At 53.4% G+C, this 17162-nt stretch overlaps 5 protein-coding genes and 1 pseudogene across 6 annotated transcripts, besides 1 other annotated feature; 2 read left to right on the top strand and 4 right to left on the bottom strand.

The window, feature by feature from the left end:
* Positions 1 to 516: 516 nt before the first annotated feature.
* On the bottom strand, positions 517 to 2431 carry NCS57_00310400 (annotated as a pseudogene). The gene is made up of 5 exons: positions 2318 to 2431; positions 1926 to 2270; positions 1657 to 1876; positions 1526 to 1608; positions 517 to 1476 (listed from the first exon to the last, which is right to left on the bottom strand).
* Positions 517 to 2431: a sequence feature.
* A 1545-nt stretch (positions 2432 to 3976) lies between these two features.
* On the bottom strand, positions 3977 to 4711 carry NCS57_00310300 (uncharacterized protein; the record flags this gene model as incomplete). The annotated part of the gene is made up of 1 exon (XM_053053117.1): positions 3977 to 4711. The coding sequence occupies one exon, from the start codon at positions 4709 to 4711 to the stop codon at positions 3977 to 3979; it is 735 nt and encodes a 244-aa protein (XP_052918363.1).
* A 3818-nt stretch (positions 4712 to 8529) lies between these two features.
* Positions 8530 to 10119, top strand: NCS57_00310200 (uncharacterized protein; the record flags this gene model as incomplete). Its single annotated transcript, XM_053053116.1, has 1 exon — positions 8530 to 10119. One exon carries the CDS (start codon positions 8530 to 8532, stop codon positions 10117 to 10119), a length of 1590 nt encoding a protein of 529 aa, XP_052918362.1.
* A 1260-nt stretch (positions 10120 to 11379) lies between these two features.
* On the bottom strand, positions 11380 to 11943 carry NCS57_00310100 (Hce2 domain-containing protein; the record flags this gene model as incomplete). Its single annotated transcript, XM_053053115.1, has 1 exon — positions 11380 to 11943. The coding sequence occupies one exon, from the start codon at positions 11941 to 11943 to the stop codon at positions 11380 to 11382; it is 564 nt and encodes a 187-aa protein (XP_052918361.1).
* Positions 11944 to 13898: 1955 nt separating this feature from the next.
* On the top strand, positions 13899 to 14967 carry NCS57_00310000 (NACHT-N domain-containing protein; the record flags this gene model as incomplete). The annotated part of the gene is made up of 2 exons (XM_053053114.1): positions 13899 to 14480; positions 14527 to 14967. 2 exons carry the CDS (start codon positions 13899 to 13901, stop codon positions 14965 to 14967), a joined length of 1023 nt encoding a protein of 340 aa, XP_052918360.1.
* A 689-nt stretch (positions 14968 to 15656) lies between these two features.
* On the bottom strand, positions 15657 to 16919 carry NCS57_00309900 (uncharacterized protein; the record flags this gene model as incomplete). Its single annotated transcript, XM_053053113.1, has 1 exon — positions 15657 to 16919. One exon carries the CDS (start codon positions 16917 to 16919, stop codon positions 15657 to 15659), a length of 1263 nt encoding a protein of 420 aa, XP_052918359.1.
* Between the last annotated feature and the right edge of the window lie 243 nt (positions 16920 to 17162).

The raw sequence follows: 17162 nt of genomic DNA, 5'->3' as shown, positions 1-17162 counted from the left end.
CGTGAGATGATCTGAGCTATTGATGGCTTCAGGGAGACCTGACCGTGGATTGACAATATGGATCGACTCTAAAGCAAGCTCTAAACTGGTGTAGATGTGGCCCCTTCTCACCCTTGCAACCATAGTGAGCATTCTTTGCTGCATCTCCATGTTATCGATAGTCACCTATCTTACGCTGAGAGCATCTAGTCACTGTTGTCCCCCTTGAGAGCCCAATCGACCTCGACAAATCCTCCCTGGAAGATACCAGCTGATAACCTTGTAAATATTACCTGTTGAATTGGTGAATCCAAGATCCGAAGGCAATAGGGAATAACAGGTGAACTAGGCACACTCATAACAGACTCTGCCCTCGATTACACAGCCGTAAGAATACAAGTTAGAACGTACGCCTATCTACATGGTCAATCATCTCATAATACACCCGAGTCTAACATATCCAACGGTTTTGTAACTCGTTACTCCAATCCCAATCCCAACGCCGGCTCAGAAAAGACAATCACCCATAACACCCATCTACTTTGCCCATCGTCCTACATTCGAGTCCAGCTCATACGACTCCACAGGTCCAGACTGAAATCCCATGTTTGACTGCGGGTTATACGTCGGTGCTGGGTTTGAGGGAAATTCGTACACGGGCTGCCCCCCCCAACCGGTTTGTTGGGGGTTTTGGGGTGTCATTGGCGAGACGTAGTTGGATTGTGGTGATGAATGGCCGTAGGGTACCTTGGCGGGATGAGACTGTAACTCAGGGGTTGGTGCGTGGTTAGGGGGGAGTTCAACGACCGGCTTTCCTCCGTAGAGCTCTGGTTTCGGGGAGGATGTTGATGAGAGCTCAGACACGGCCGGTGGTGCGTAGTAGCCCTTGATGTACTCGCTGTTGCCCATGAGTTCTGGCTGGCCGGTGTATTCTGGAGGACCATCACCACGACCATCGCCAGCGTTCGAGATCTCTACCCCTCGAGCCTCACGTTGTCGTCTTCGTCGGATGAACATGAACAGGCCAATACCGATGGCGGCGACGACCACGACGCCAGCAATCCCTCCCGCGATCGGTACGATGTTCGTCCCTCCTGATTCGTCCTTGTTCTTGTCGTTTCCTGCACTGTCGCCATCGCCGCTCGAACCCGAAGAACCGGTTTCTTCAGGAAGACCATCGCTGCCAGTTAAAGTCGCATGTCCTGAACCCGTCCGAACAGGACCAGTCGCACCAGCGCCAGCACCAGCTCCGGAGCTCGCAGTCGGGTACGATTGATGAATGGATTCACCAACAGTGGCGACAACCAGGCTCTCAGCCGCACTGCAGTAGTACCTGAAAACATCAACAGCCGAGGTCACGTTGCCGATATTCGTGCTGTCGCAGTAGCCCTTGACCAACGAGGTCAAACTGCTCGAGATGATCTTGGACATGCCGCTTTTGATACACACGCACGAAGCGAGTTCCTGAGGTCCTTCGCCGCATAGCCAAGAGCTTTGCTGTAGTCGGGTCAGCGAGAGAAAGTAGATTACAAATAGGAATAGTTACCCCCAAGACAACAGACTCAATGCCGCTCTGAGCGCACTTGTTAAGGGACTGGTACTGAGGTAGAGCGGTGATGTAGTAAGACACTGCAGAGGGTCAGTATACGAGTTTTTAAAGCAGGCCGCATAACTGACTATCTCCAGGAGGACCCTTCGGAGGCGCAAAGGACGTGGTGCCGTCGTTCATTGCGCAAAACTCGCTGTAAAAGTTTTGCGCCGAGGTGACATCTTGGTTGTTGGAGCAAGAGTACTTGACTGAGCTCTTGAGAGTCTCGGTGATGTCGTGAACGACGTCCTTCTTGTTGCAGACGCAAGGCGCATTCAATTCGGCCGCTTCAGGGCATCGATATGCGGCCTACGTCTTCGTCAGCCATGAACATGAGCCTCCGACTCCTCAAACATACCACTCCAACAACAGCATATGAGATTCCTGACTGCGCGCATGGCGGCAAGTAAGCCAGCTCCGGGAGATCGGTGATGTACGCCTCAACAACATTCGTCGTCGGAGAAAAGAATGTGATGTCCTTGTCTTGGTGACAGTACTTGTCCATCAACTTGGACGCGCTCGAAAGATCATCGCTTGCGCTCGAACCGCAGCTATACGTGACGTCGCTCGAGATGGAAGACGCGACCTGGTTGAATCTGGTGGAGCAGATGCACTTCTGCAGCTCAGTCTCCGAGTCGCCGCACATGGTCGAGTAGGTCTGCATCGCGACATTGTACGAGATGGCGCTGGACACACATGGCGCCTAAGGGGTCAGTATAATCACATCCGAGTGCTCGTCAAGAGGCATACCAGGTATGTAAAGATTTCGAGGTCAGTCACGTAGGAGATGTCCGCGGCGGTCGAAAAGGCGGCCAGGCCGACCAGAGCAGCCAGGGAGAGGCCGTGTAAGTGCTTCATGGCCCAGCTACAACGAGTGTATCAACGAGAGAAGGAACAAGAAAAGGAACGGCACCCTCAACCGAGGGGATCACAACCACGAGAACTACACAGAAGGAAGTTTCCGAGAGTAAAGGACCAGGCCCAAAAGCCTCGTCGAGGCTGCAAAACGCCCATCTCTCTATCTGGTGGGGGAGCCTTGAGGAGCCCTCAAAACGCGCCTTGGCGAGTCCAGATGCAGCTGGCGCCGGGACCCCTGAAGCTAGTCCGGATGGCTTCTCCAGCTGAAGGACCGGCTGCATACAATCCCGTGCTGACATTGAGCGTGTTCCTGCATGAGTCTCTGATTTGCAGAGGGCAGAAATTTTTGCTCCTGAGATGATATCAAGGAGGATTCATGCATATTGGTATGCTTGGGAGATGATCTTATCGTAAGATTGGCAGCCTTGATGACCCGGTTAGATGTCAAACGCCATGAAGGCATTCGCACACTAAGCGTGAATTCCAAGCACAGGTTTGTTTTTTTCCCTTAGCGTCCCTGAGATGAACGCTCCGCGCCATGGTCAGAGCGGAAGGGTAAAATGAGTCCTTTTCCAGCCTAACGAGTGGGAAAACACTAGATACCCAAACGTCGATCACAATGGACATATGCGGTCAACAAACGGATAATGGATATCCCTACCTGATCGGCTTTTCAGGATCGGGAACTCGTATATCCCATAGGGCTGGGCATTAAAGCACTCGCTTGTTCTCCTCAGCAGTCGGGCGTAGAGAAATGGAGAACAGTAGAGAAACTGTCTCCATCTCGCAGAGGGGGCAGCCATTCCCCAATGAAGTCAAGGGCCGCCGCGCCACTCGGATAGTGACTGAAGCAGCTCAGCTCCCATTGGCCTCTGGCGAAATTAGCAGAGGCACCTGCAGAATGCTCAAACAACGCCAAGTGTGTTGAACGCACAGAGGAGCGAACGAGCGGAGGGTATTAAGCGAAGCCAAAGGCTGTTTGGGTGATTCACGCGACGAGGGAGCAAGCATGCAGCCGATTGTGATGCTTCCCCGCTGACTAAGTTTAAGTGATGCCGAGGTCGCATCACGTGGGTACCCCGGATGCTACTCCAGGCTTTTCCCGCGGGTCGGTCCAACCACTCGGACCCTCGGCTATTGAATCTTGTGGCATTTGAAAGCTCATGACGTCTGCCGCTCAGGCACCACCCACTGCCGGCATAGGCAAGGTGGCTTTGAAGTGACAGCTCGATCACAGGATGATGGGACGTGAGGCTTAAGCTTGTTGTTGTGAATAGTTCATGTCTGTTACTAGTAATAAAATGGTATCTGAAGCTGAAGCTTTCTCAGCTATGTAGGTATAGTTAGGTATTCCGTATCCATTGTTCCATCCGCCGGCCTTGCCATGGTTCCAAAACGCCATGCTCAAATAGTAAAGTAAAAAATATAATAGTATATCGGCCCGTTTTTTTTTTTTTGAAATACCGTTTCCCAAGTCGCTTGTGTCCCAAAAGCATGTACCAGAAACCCCGAAAACAAAAGTATCAATCTCTTTTCATCGTCGGCCCCTGCCTATAGGACCCGCACGATCTTGGGTAGCCGGTACCGCGATGGGCTGTCGTAGTACTCGCCGATCATACCGTGAGGCGCTGTGGCTCTCCGCGCGGGGAGCTTGCCAGAGGCGGTTGATGGTCGTCGCATCTGGTCTGTCGCCGAGCCCCGCCGCGACTCTTGAGAGTCTTCGCGCTGGCTGTATCTGTCGGCGGAGGTCTGGCGCGATCGTCCGGAAAAGTTGTCGGAGGAGGTGGTTCTTGAGCTGCCGCGGGAGCGAGAGCGAGGGGTGCTGGTGTAGTCCCAGTCGGAAGGCTCCTCGTAAATCTCATCGAGGAGGTCGTCGTCGTCAAACTCGTCGTACATCTTTTGCTGCTCAATGTTGCTGCTGAGCGTCTCCCAGAGGTCGAGGCCAAGATCGTCCCAGATGACAACGGCCTTGAAGAGTCGACGGCAGGCTTGTGTGCCCTCTGTCTTGTCGAGCTCGCCGTAGGACTGGAGCTCGCCGAGGCTGGGGAGGCTATCCCAGGCGATGGAGATCTGATCGCACTGGTCCTTGAAGGGGGAGCGCTCGAGGTAGTAGGTGAGGAAGTCGGAGGTCTCTGCCTTTGTCGCAAACTCGGCCTCCTCGAGGGCCTGTAGGCGGAGCTGCTCCTCCTTGACCCTTTGCTCCTGCTGCTGCTTCTGCTTGCGCTTCTTGGGGTTCCCAAAGAGGGGAACCTTGGGGACGTTGTGGGCGGTTCCTCGAAGCATCATGGTGACTGTGTGTGTGGTTGTTGTTGTTGTGTGAAAAAGGGAGTCGGCTGTGCTGAGAGGATGGAGGGATCGCTGATTATATGAGACAGGAGTCGTTGGTCGAGTAAAATAGTGTGAGTTGTCGTGTCGTCAGGAGCTAATAAAAGCAAACACACAGCTGGGCTTGTCTGATTGGCAATCGAGAGTCCAGCTCGTCGACTCGTGTTGGGTCTGGACTTTGTTTCCAAGGTAAAACAGCAGATGTAGGGGGTGGTGGGAGGGTGTTGGGTATATGAAGGGCTGGGGGGGTCTCGCTCCGAGGGAGAGGAGACGAGAGAAAAAAAAAAGCTTTGTTCGGGATTACTGGATATCAGATAATCGCCAAGAGTTTCCAACAGGTAATAAATGTGATGGGGATCCGCGGCTATTTTGGGTAGTAACCGTAGTAAGCCTTGCGTGGTGCGTACTACGTTGTATGCGGTGGCCGTAATTCCGGGTCGGGAGTTCGCGGGTCCTTGCTTTGAAGATCGTAGATGGAGATGGAGCTCACAACAAAAGATCTGCAGCCTCGCTCGGGAGAGGAGGGTCTGCTTTTTAATGATACTGTTCTGCTTGTCAGGGCCATGATGGCTAGATCACCCCGACAAGAGACGGAACATTCCCCCGGAGGTGCCATCAGTGCCTAGCCCAACGGCGTATTCAACAGAGTTTTGCCAAGCGCGCCAGCCCAGCCCAAGGACCCGGGTCGTCGTCTTCGTCTTCGTGAGAGAAGAGGAGGCAGCCGTCTAGAGTCTAGCCAGCCAGCCTCAGGGAGCCGAGTAAACAGCCTCGAGGAACCAGAGTTTAGGCGACATTTCTGGTTTGGCTGCCATTCTATTGGGTGTCCACCCCCAGACCGGGGTCATTTTGCGGCTTGCGACTAGGGAGGGAGCGGAGCCGCGACACACGCTCATCACAAGCACAGCCAAGCAAGTTATTTGCTCCGTGCTTGTTGCTTTTTCTACAGTGTAAATTTTCTTGCTCGGGCAGTCTGACAGTCCGTCCGGCGGTCTTTCTGTGTGTTGTCAGTCAGGTCCAGCCGGTTCCATTGTTGGCTTTGTACGTGGCTGTCGTCCCGTCCACATCCTCCAAGTACCGAGTTGACCGAAAGCTTGCCCGACGACCGAGGGGGCCCATCTCGGTGGAATGTTGTTGGTAAAAGCAGGCAAACTCGGTAAAATTGATGACGAGGCTTTCCATCCTCTTTGCCCATGTCACTCCATCGCATCGCTCGCTCGCTGGGTGTTTACCCGCCGAACAATACCCCCGTTGCCTAGGGGGGGGTCTGGTCTCGGAAATCACTCCTTCACTTCCCCGACACGACGACACACACTCTCGCGCGCGCTACCATGACACGCTCCGTGATTCCGTCCCGCCCTTAGTGGGCAGCTACCCGTGTGCTCCTAGTCTCCGCGCAACACGATCCCGCCCGTGCGAGCAGCAGGCCAGAGATTCCTCAACCAGACACTGGACGGGAAAAGGGGGCACGGGGCAGGTCAGGATCTCGCACGGTTGGGGGAAGAGGACCACCGGCATCATGTTCCGGCGGACAGAGCTGCAGGGGAAAAGAGCATCCTAGACATGGGGTCCCCTGATGGCTGGAAACATTGCCTTTTTGCGGTCTGGTGCCACCAAAGCTGCCTGACAGGGCCTGACACAAAGGGACAGCGGACAGGCATCCCTCAGGGCGAGCACGTCAGTGCCAGGTTGTCCCGTTATTTGGTACCGACCCGACACACTGTAAGCGGCTAATCAGCTACCCAGGTCCCCCAGTCACTTCACAAGGAGGGGGGACACCTCCCGCGCAGGGCACGCTGTCCGCGGGACCCCGTTCCCGTTCCATCAATGCAAGGCGGACGCTATTGAAGCCTCAGCAAGGGCAACCGGCAAAAGCCAACTCCAATAGAGCAACCGGCATGTGTCCAGAATCGACCTTGGCCCAGGCTCCTCTTTTTCCCTACGGGTGGGCGTTGGTGTCCTTGAACCAGGTCGTCGGGTCCCTATTCAACATCCACAATCGCCGCCGCCTCCGCCGCCTTGACCCTCCCCGTGATCAGATCCCATCGAGAAAATGCCATCGAGTAAACCCCAGATTTCATTCACCTTGTCCAGACTTGTCTGTCAATAGCGTCTTGAATGAACGGACGGCAAGTCCCTTTCTGTCACAATCACAAAAAAAAGAAAGGGCTGAGGTCCACAGCTGTTGAGCCTTTATTGTCGTCCCGCATGTCGCGAGGCGTCTGTCTTTGATGAGTTTGAAACGCACTTCGACCGACTTTGCTCCCTTGCCTTTTGTGCCTTACTCGCAACGAATGCTGCAGTCAGCACTCTACCTACGGATACTACAGGAGCCCTCTCGGTGCCGCAAATAGGTGTGCGTTATGTTTCCGACCCGGCAAACTAACTCGGACCGAGCAAGCCCGGAATATCCGTCGGCTTCGGAACGCCCTCCTTTGCACTGCCCTTCCCATCCTTCTGTGATGAGAAAATCAAGGTTTCCAACTGCCAGGTGACAGCAAAACTCTCTTTGCGCGGCATCTTCCTTGTTGTTCCCCCTTTGGGACCGAGTCCCCATCGTACCCATGCCGACGGAACGTCCAGAAGAGAACAGCCGGGGGGGGAGGGAGAGTGCTAATCTGCGTAGGTGGCTGATCAGTATAAACGAGACCGAAGTCGCTCTCCTCTCCTCTCTCTCAAGGTTGCGGCCACATTCCATCCGCCCGCCTGCCCTCCCTCTTCACTCTGAAGCGTCTTGGCCTCTGATTGGGGCGCTATCGGCGCATGTGATTGGGTCGCGTCCATTTCCCCAAAGAGGCATCTGTCCGCTATCCGCGACGCGACAGGTACAGAGGAATGAGGACGAGACGGCGAGGCGGAGCACCGGACACCGAGCGGCGTCCGCCATTCGGGGCTTGTTGTGCGGGCGGGTGAAGCCCAGAAGCCTTCTCATCAAGCCTCTCGAGAAGCCTCTTGACTCGATGGAATTCCAGAGATGCTGGGTTTATTGTGGGTTATGCTTTCATTGTGACGTGCCTATTCAGATCGGTTCCTGGTATTCGAGGTTCCCGGTTCTTGGGAAAAAACGGAGATGCCCAGTTGCTCGAGGCGTTGTTACCAGGAGACTGGGATTGTGGCTCAAAGTCTGCTAGCTGGCATTGTATTGTCGGTCAACCTGACAATGAGGATGAATCAAAGTCTTGACGGAGGCTTCAGGTCAAGTCAAATCGCCTGATGGGGGTGTCAAAGAGTTAAGGGGGTCTGCGACAGAGCCCACTCTCGCCCAAACACGACTCCGTGTTAGAAGGCGATGGAGACAATAACCCTTTGTACTATGAAAGTGGTTCCAGATCTGAGGCTCTTGATTAAGGGACCTTGCGAGTGCAAGATCGACCCATTGTTACCCTGAGCACGGACGTTATCGATCAACATGCCGTTTCTTTGGTACGTTGTGCTCTTTTTTGGAGGTGCAGGCTTTTTGCAACCCACCTTGTCAGCTGGCGGACACTGGCACTGGCACTCGCGAATACCCTCATTTTTTACCACTAGCTGGCACTGCCAAACAGCCGACAAACGCACAGCAAAAATCTCCGCATAAGGCAACAGCCAAAATGATTCACAATGGAGAAAAGGCTTGTTTATTTTTCTTCACCTGCATTGTTCACGCTTCTTTCATCACCACAACGATCAAGCAAGAACAAAAGCAACCTCATCTCACATCGCGAACCTTCAAATTCCCACACATTCACCTTCATCCCGACAACATTTTCGCCCCATATTCACCCTGATTCACGTACGCGAACATGTTCTTCCGTCGCAAACTCGACTACGATCCGAAGGACTTTCCTCGGTATCGCGAGCTCTTCCCAGAGCAACGATCCTTCTTTGCCAAGCTGCTCGACTACAAGCCCGCTGTTGTCAACTTCATTGCCGCTAGCTGGCACATTCTCGTCCTCACCTGGAACATCATGATCCAGTTCTTCACCATCATTGACTACAACCTCTTGAACGTCCCCACCGCTGTTAGATGGCTCGGCAACGAGTTCATCACGGCTGATGGCTGCAACATGACCCACGGCTTCCTGCTCATCTTCTGGCTTTATCGCACCAGCTACTCTCTCAGCTTCGTTCTCTGCGACCTCTTGAAGTGGCTCCATCAGCAATGGGTGCCCTTCTACGCCGACATCTGGCTTCATCGCCTCCGCTGTGTTGGATCCGTCTTCCTCTACATCTTTTTCAGCATCCCCACCGTTCTCAACGCCATCAGCTTCCTCGTCATTTGTGGAGTCATCGGAATACCCTTCTTACAGATTGCTCTGTACCTCTACAGCATTTGCCCCCCTCGCCCTGAATGGCTTCGCTGCCCTGACTGGCTTCGTCTCCCTGAGCCTGAACCCCGATGCAACCAGCCTGTCCCCTTTTCGGTTCGCTTCTCCAACCCTCCTTCGCCCAGGACGCCCAGGACACCACCTCCCACTCCGTCGCCTCCTTCGCCTCCCCGTGCATTCGACTGGACCTCACCCCCTGAACCTGAATCCATCAAACGCTATCCCTGGCTCTTCACCACACCTTCTGGAGCTTCTGACACCAGACGCAATCCCTTCTCCTCAATCAAGCCGCCCGGAGCTGCCTACGTCAAGCCCAAGCCTGCACCACCGATCAAGCCCAAGCCTGTATCGTCTATCAAACCCCCTGGAGCGTCCTATCAAAACGTCTCTCCAAAGGCCAAGCACTATCTGGCTTCTAACGGCATCAACCCGAAGCATCTCACGCCCAAGCGCTCTACCAACTTCCAACGCATCAGCTCTCACCAGCAGGACCGACCCGTTGACAACGAGCTAAGGTACCAGTGGTTCGGGGGCATCCTCTCTTCCGCCGAACGCGAGCTTGTTCAGATGAACAGTGAGGCTAAGCACCTCAAGACCCTCATCAGCCAATTTCACAAGCAAAGCTGCGCTTCGATTCAGATGACCTCGATCTCACCCACCACAGCTCTCCTCCCTCGCCCCGAGATCGCCGCCGTCAAGGGAGACAACGCACGCGAGAAGCTCCGATTCAAGGCCCTGTTGGCCGAGTATCCTCCCGAGATTAAGAAAATCGTGACTTACATCCAGCAGTCCCACCCAAGAGTACGAGACGCACTCACCAGCCTCCAAACCCGAATCGACCCTCACGATCAGAGCGCCGTCGCATGTGCCATGCGCGCCGACTACACCGACTGCCAGGAGAAGCTCACCCGCATTGTTAGAATCACGGAGCGAGCCCAGATCAGCGCCGAAAACACCAAGCAGCGATGCGCCCGCCGGATCGAAGAGCTTAGCGATGAGATCGCTAGACTCGACAGCATCGACCTGAGCCACAAGAAGCTCAAGATGACGGCATACTCCCCTTAGAAGCGGGTGCCTCACGCAACCAAGGATGCAAAGTCCGCCAAGAGCGGCGCCGTGCTTGCCACTAACATTCAACGACTGAAACTTAACGACTAATGACTCTGCGACATTATGTTCGCGAACGACTGCATTTACATGGATCATGGAAAGGCATTGGGGGTTGCTACACATATTTGTTTGATTGACACAAAAGGATATAGACGGATCAAGGATTTAGATATGGCCTAGCGAGGGGGCCCGGAAAGAATTGTACGGTTTCGTGTTGTATACAAATGAACTCGACAAAGTCTGAGTAATGGTACCTGATAAAGTGACATTCTGCTGGTGCTTGCTTGGAGCATTGATCTCAAAGTGAAGTCTTCATCCATACGATCAACTGTCTTTGCTCGACCGCAGCCAAGCCTGACCAGCGTCGCCGCTCCTCTGACCGGAAGCCTAGACGGCCTGGACAACCCTCGCGACGCTAGCTATTCTGTTCATCGCGACTTCGCGGCTGTGCCTTGGGCGAGACTTCTGTCTTGACATTTCGCAAGCAGCCTCTACATACCTGACCTTCCAAACTATTACAACCATGATCTTGGCGATGCCCTCACACACCCAGCCAAGCCTTGTTGAAAATTCTTCACCATTTATCCATTCGACGGAGAAATCCGTAGTGCAGCTGCCGAATCCGGACTGTCCTTTATTCCTGTGGTGGCTATGGCAAGGCCTTGATGCTAGCCTTATTCGCGGTCAAGGGGAGGAATGCAATGCAATCTAGCCCACTTTTGCGCTATTGATTAGGGTAAATAGACAGGCCTCGATTGGTGAATTCCAAATTCCAAATTTTCGCTGCCATTGCTTCAACTCATTATGCTACGTGTATGGTGGACAGAGGGTGTTACACTCTGCCCTCTAGAGTGACAGCGAGGAGGACCTTGTTTCTCAGGTATACGACAAGGGCGAGTTGGGTGTTGTTACTAGAGTCTACTTGTTCTCTTCCTCACCTACTGGGTCTTTCCCTAAAACATTGTGCAGATTGCTCACATTATGGATACTGCCCAGGCCAACCGAGAGTTGTTTCACATCAAGCTGTCAGCATCGTAAACTGCCTCTTCAAGTCACACAAGCACATCAGAATAGAGCTATCCATAATCATCATGTAGGCGACAATGCTTTACCAATTGTCATCTTCTTGCTTCCATCGGGTATCGCAACAGGTAGAACAGAACCGACGATCATCAAGATCATCCAAAACCACCTTGACCCTCAAGACCAATCCATCTAGTAACCCTTCTCAGAGTCGTAAACCTGCCAGTAAAGCTTGGCCTTCTTCCCACCATCAAGAGCATCGCAGTCGACGGATCCACGGGCTGCCATCAAGAAACCGGAAGAGTAGTCCTGCAGCGTCTTCTGCACGATCCAGTCGACGTCGTCGTCGCCCAGCATAACGCCGCCCTTGGCTCGGACGCCCAGGGAGCACGAGTCTGACTTGACGATGGGGACGAAGCCAGTGCCGTACTCATCGGCGGCGTTGGTGACGGCGGGGATGGTAAAGGTTCCGTTGTGAGGTCCAAAGGCTGAGAGGAGGGATGCGCAGTCGCGGAAGTCGCCTCGCTTCACGTCGGAGGGGGCGAACTTGGCCTTGTAGGTCGCCTTGTCACACGTCTTGCGAGAGTTGTCGCTGGGGACCCAGAAAGTAGAGGCGATGGGGGTGGCCGAGGGGGTTGCGCAAGCCGTAGAGGTAGAGACGGCGACGATGTCGTCAAAGAGGGTGGCCGAAGGGGCGGGCGCGGGAGCAGCAGCCGCAAGACCCATGAGGGCAGCCGTGAGAGCGAGGACGCGCATGATGACTTTGCTGGTGGTGGTTTGAAAGAAAGGTCGAGGCGAAAAGAACCTAAAGATATAGGTCGAGGGTATGAAGGTGATTCAATGAGCGTGAGTGAATGGTAAAAAAGGTGATCGACACCTTGGTTAAGGAGAGACTGAGAAGATAGAAAAGAAGGTGCTGCGCAGCGGCACAAGAGGAAGCGTGAAGAGGCGGATGAAGAGTGGAAGTTGATGGGGAGATGGTGGATTATTATCTCGAGGAGGAATGTGGGATGCGATCACAGGAGTGATGGGGCGTTTCAAGTAGAGTAGATCGTCTGTTGTTGACTTGGGATCACAATGAAGAGGATGGTGTTTTGAAAGGAGATTTTGTTGATCTATTTTGAAAAATACCGTGCTCATCGTGGACAGTTACCGGCTGGCTGACAGTGCCAGCCGTTGAAGTCCGTTTGCTTCCTTGTTCGCGATGTTTCGATATCCGTGGCTGGTGTTTACCCGTTGACGTTCCTCAACGGCTTTGTTTCGAGTTAAACGTGGGATTCATGCACAGACATGGCCGTTGACAGGTAGTCTTGAATCATCAGATGAGACATGTTTTTTTAATTGATTCAATTACCGGCATTTCCATCCTTGAGGATTCGTCCTATCTTGCAACGTTGACCTCGTTAAGAATACCTGATTCTACTCGTCAACTAATACCTATACTGGGTTCTCTTTCCCTTGGATAATTGTATAAATGAGCAATTGATAAGGTTGAAACAAGTTGTCTGTCTCGCCTTGTTCTGAATGCCATGCGCATAAACAACCTCAGCTTGGGCTTCATGTCCCAAGCCCACGAGTTGACTGTGGTGTGTGTGAGAGGATCCAGAAGCTAGAGAGATAGGCATTATCTTGATTCTTGCTTACACCATTCTATGAAGAGATGTTAACGACTAATACAACACTACCTACTTAAACGATAGGCGACCATGATCGATTCCCAAGTCGACATCCATCATCCATGGATCCCGCCCAGATTGAGGCCATCCTGCTAGTGGATCTGCAGGCACTTTCAGTGGAGAGGCTCCGCTGAAGCCCACTAACCCGACCCGCAGTTCATCCACCCCGCGGTTGAAGAAAAAAAAAAGTTGGACCTGGATTTGGCTCTGGCTAACACGCACTCATGACTTGGGACATCTCCCAGTACAATATTGAGTAAATAATAGTTGGAATAATAACTATACTTGATCTTGTGCAGCCTCTCCTAATCCATGATTACTCTTATATAATAGAATCAAGAAAAACCTGATGAGCGACCCGCCAAGCGCAACCTCAACATCGCCAAGTCGGCCCCATCATCATCCGTGCTCCGACCGATGACGACCCCCTCCTTTCTCGGCCGCCGCGGCACGGCCAACAACCAACAATGGATGTTCGCCTGGGCAGAGCTCCAAGAGCTGGAGCTCTGGGATGACTTCATCGACCCCACGGATCTTCTAGGCATTGGGAACCCGCTCTCTCCTGACTCGTCGGTCCCTTTTCTTCCTTTGGTCAATTCGCAGACGTCACTGGTTCGTTTACTCGCGGCGTCTTGACATCTCGGCCGATTGCTGGAACGATGGACCTCGTGATCTTCGCTGCCTGTCATCTTGGCCCCGAGCGCTGGGTGTCACCAGAAAAAAACAACTGCCGTTGTGCTGGGATTCTTCTCTCGTCAGATCCAAGAGACCCATTGACCCGGCTCACCCCCCTCAATTTTGCCCCAGACCGTTCCTTTTTGTTCTGGTGGTTCCCCATTTTGGGGTGGTTCACGATGACGATGATAGACTATCAATAGCCCGCTTCAGCTGGGCTTATATTTCAATTAAACAGGATTCGTGACCCTTTGTAAGTTGCTTCTTGTAAGGAATGGATCTCTCTTTTCTTCTCTCGCATTCCTACCCATCAATGAATACATTCGTCGTCAGTCCATACACCACATCTATACCATCAACATGAAGACCTCTACACAACCATCACCAGGCCATCTTGGCTCAGCTGGCAAAGTTAAACGCATCGTCGGCAAGATTCGCCGTCATACTCATCCTCCCTCTGTCACCTCCAAGTCCTCTGTCTCTGCTCCATCCTCCACCCACGCCTCCAGCATGTCATCAAATTGTCCTCTGCGCTGTCACAGAAATAGCCAGAGTCGTCGCGGGTCGGCGGCAGAAGAGGAGCGCGCACGCGACATCGCACTATGGAACGCAGCCTACGATGCCCTCAAGAAGGACGCTCGATCCAATGGCCTCGTGCTCGCCTACGAGAACATTATCGGCCACGAACTGCCCGAGGCGCATAGACCCGGCCATCATGGAAACCCGAATGAGCTGCCGATGGATGGCGAACGACGCCTGGAGCTCATGTCCATGATTGCGTCTTCAGGCTTGAACCGCGAAGTTAGCGTTACATCCAACTCGGATTCGGGTGATGACGATGCTCGTGAGATTCTTGTTGAGGCGAGATCTACTGTTGCTTCTTTGATGCCTCAACAACCGAGCGCCGCTCTCGCTTTTGCGGGAATCTGCTCTTTAACACCTGTAGGTACGCTGAATCTTTTAATTGGGACAAGACTGACTGATGTAGCTTCTCCTCGACCCTCTCCTCCGTCACGACGACCTCCGCAGCGGCTTCGTCCATCTGATAGCCACCATCCCACACTACATGAGCCTCGCCCGGTGCACCTACCCCTCATCATGGACATCCGCCGAAGACTATGAGCGTCTGCAACTACAGGTCCGGCAGACGCTGCTGGACCTGTACCGTCGCATCCTCGAGTACGAGATGAACATTGTCTGCGCCGCAGCGAGCGCCTGGAACATGGCTGCTCGCAACGTCGTCGATTGGCAAGGGTGGCGGACTATGGATGATGCTGTTAGGGAGAAGGACGTCGAGGTGATGGGGGAAATGGAGAAGTACGGGACTAACGAGGCTAGAGCGCTGATGGAAGAGAAGAAGAAGCCTGTGCCAGAGGGCGGAGGAAGAGGAAGCATGTCTTCAACTACAGATGCTGAATATGGGCAATGACAAGTTTATCTGCCCTCTGGTTAAATGGCTGTTTCTTAGCGACGCCATCTTAGTGGCAATGCTCTGGCAAGGTTAGACTTGTTCTATCTTCTCGAGGCTCGTAGGTAAACAGCTGGTCTGTGATTCACGTTGTCCGCTTTGCACAGCCCTCACACAGCCTAACTCTAGCAATGCTTTCTTGTTATAGGCATTCGGAAGATTAGAACAGACCCCTTGAAGTAAGCTACGGCTTTGTACATACGTTGTCCTAGTAGGTAGCTCTGTACGTGATTGCTCTGGGTGGGCTTGTTCCTCTACCTCCTTGTCCTCCCCCTGCAACTCCTCCAACCGGAGTTCATCTTCGCACTCGAGTTGATATCCAATGGCTAATTTGCTTCATGCTAAATTATACCTGAGACCAGTTACAATTTCGTCAATACTTCACGTCTAGAGAGCATCATTCAAAATACAACGCGGTCAGCTTATAATGTGTCATGGATTCTTGTTCACATGTCGTGGATCCTAGAGGTACAAAAAATCTTGATCATTTTGTCTATGTTACCATTCACAAACTCCAAACTCCGGATCCCGTGAAACCAAGGATCCCATTCAGCGATCCTGCTGATACCCCCGTGACTCCTTTTGTGTTCCAAACGCCAACCTTGCCAATGTCCTCAATTTACAAATCCAAGAATAGCACTACAGCTCCCTTAACGCCCGGATGCTGGAATGATGCCTTGGCTGTCCAGATCCTTCAGGTTGTTGGTATACTGTTCCAATCGCATCTGCCAGCGGCCGATGTTCGTCCTGAACTCGATAGCCGCCATCATGTCACCCCATCCAGGCACTTGGTCACGAGTCGCGAGATCGTACACGCGACTGAGAACCCGGTTGAAGTCAGCCTGCGGCCTCATGGCGACGCCGTACAAGTGTCGTACCAAGTCGGTCCAGCACGAGATGAAGTCGGCGTCGAACGTCGACTCTGGGTAACGGAACTCGAGAGTGCTGTACTTGCTTACGACCAGAGCACAGCGCGTGGTCGTGTGGACGGGTCCCTCGTTGAACTTTCGAAGTGCGAGTCCGAGGCTGGTGAGGTCCGGTTGGGCCCAGAGCCGCTTCATGGCTCCGATGAGTCTCTTGTCAACCTTTTTGCGGCCCTTGGACTTCTCCATGAGCTGCGTGAGCATCGCAACAACTGCGGCGCCCTCGCCGGAAACTGCAGGCTCCCCCTTCTCCATGGCGATCGAGGACTCGACACTAACACGCATCGAGAAAGCTGACTTGGATCGATGAGGGTGGCACAACGGGTAGAGTAGCGTATCCTCGAGGTGCCACACCAAGGTCACGACCCGGAGCGCCGTCTGTAGCTTCATGTTGCCGGCGTCGTTGACATGTAAGTGCAGACCACAGCCTGAGTTGAGTCCAACCACCATGTTGTCCTGGACACCCTTCAGACACCTTCTCAGTGTCGGGAGCCCTTGGCTGAACTCTTGAGGTCGCGTGAGGACTGGACTGTTTATTTCAGTTCCGAACCAGGCGTACTTGACAGAGGGCGTCTTGCTGGACTTACTAACGCAGTCCTGGGTCAGATGTCGCTCCGGCACCACGAACCAGTAGTTGGATGGTGCCACGGTTCCAGAAGTCGATTCCGCAGCCTCCTTATTCCAGACCCGGATGTCTTCTCTGGTCTTTGTGAGCTGAACGAGGCTAGATCCGGAGACTTGCCCAGGACTGGGCTTGAGAAGCGGCATGTCGTTGCACCCAACGGGAGCACCGCCACTGGCCATGACTTGGCATACCTTGTGAATGCATGGGGCCTCCATGGGCCTGAAGTCGCCAATGGCGAGGCCATCGACATCTTTCTTTGATGCAAGGCATATCCACCGACCTTCACCGGGGGGAGTTCCAACGGTCGATATAGCCACCAAGAACTCCACTTCCAAACCAACACAGACCGAAGCTGGGATCGACATGTCTTTGCCGGTTTCGATTGTTCTCTGCACGTAGGGGAGTTGCGGTTTTCTCTGTCGTCGGTAATGTCTCGAATCAGTGATGCAAGATGCTGCCGAGCGAGCTGACGAGAAGTGAGCCAGCAAGGGCTCTGATTTTATACTTGACGATGCCATCTTGGTGAATGAGCTTGACGAGTTTGCGCAGAGAAGATCCGTATTGTTCATGGTCAATTCCTGGAGGAGATTTCCATGGAGGAGATTTTC

The sequence above is a fragment of the Fusarium keratoplasticum genome, chromosome 2, assembly GCF_025433545.1.
Source record: "Fusarium keratoplasticum isolate Fu6.1 chromosome 2, whole genome shotgun sequence".
Lineage (NCBI taxonomy): Eukaryota > Fungi > Ascomycota > Sordariomycetes > Hypocreales > Nectriaceae > Fusarium > Fusarium keratoplasticum.
This window is presented reverse-complemented; position numbering and strand designations above follow the sequence as displayed.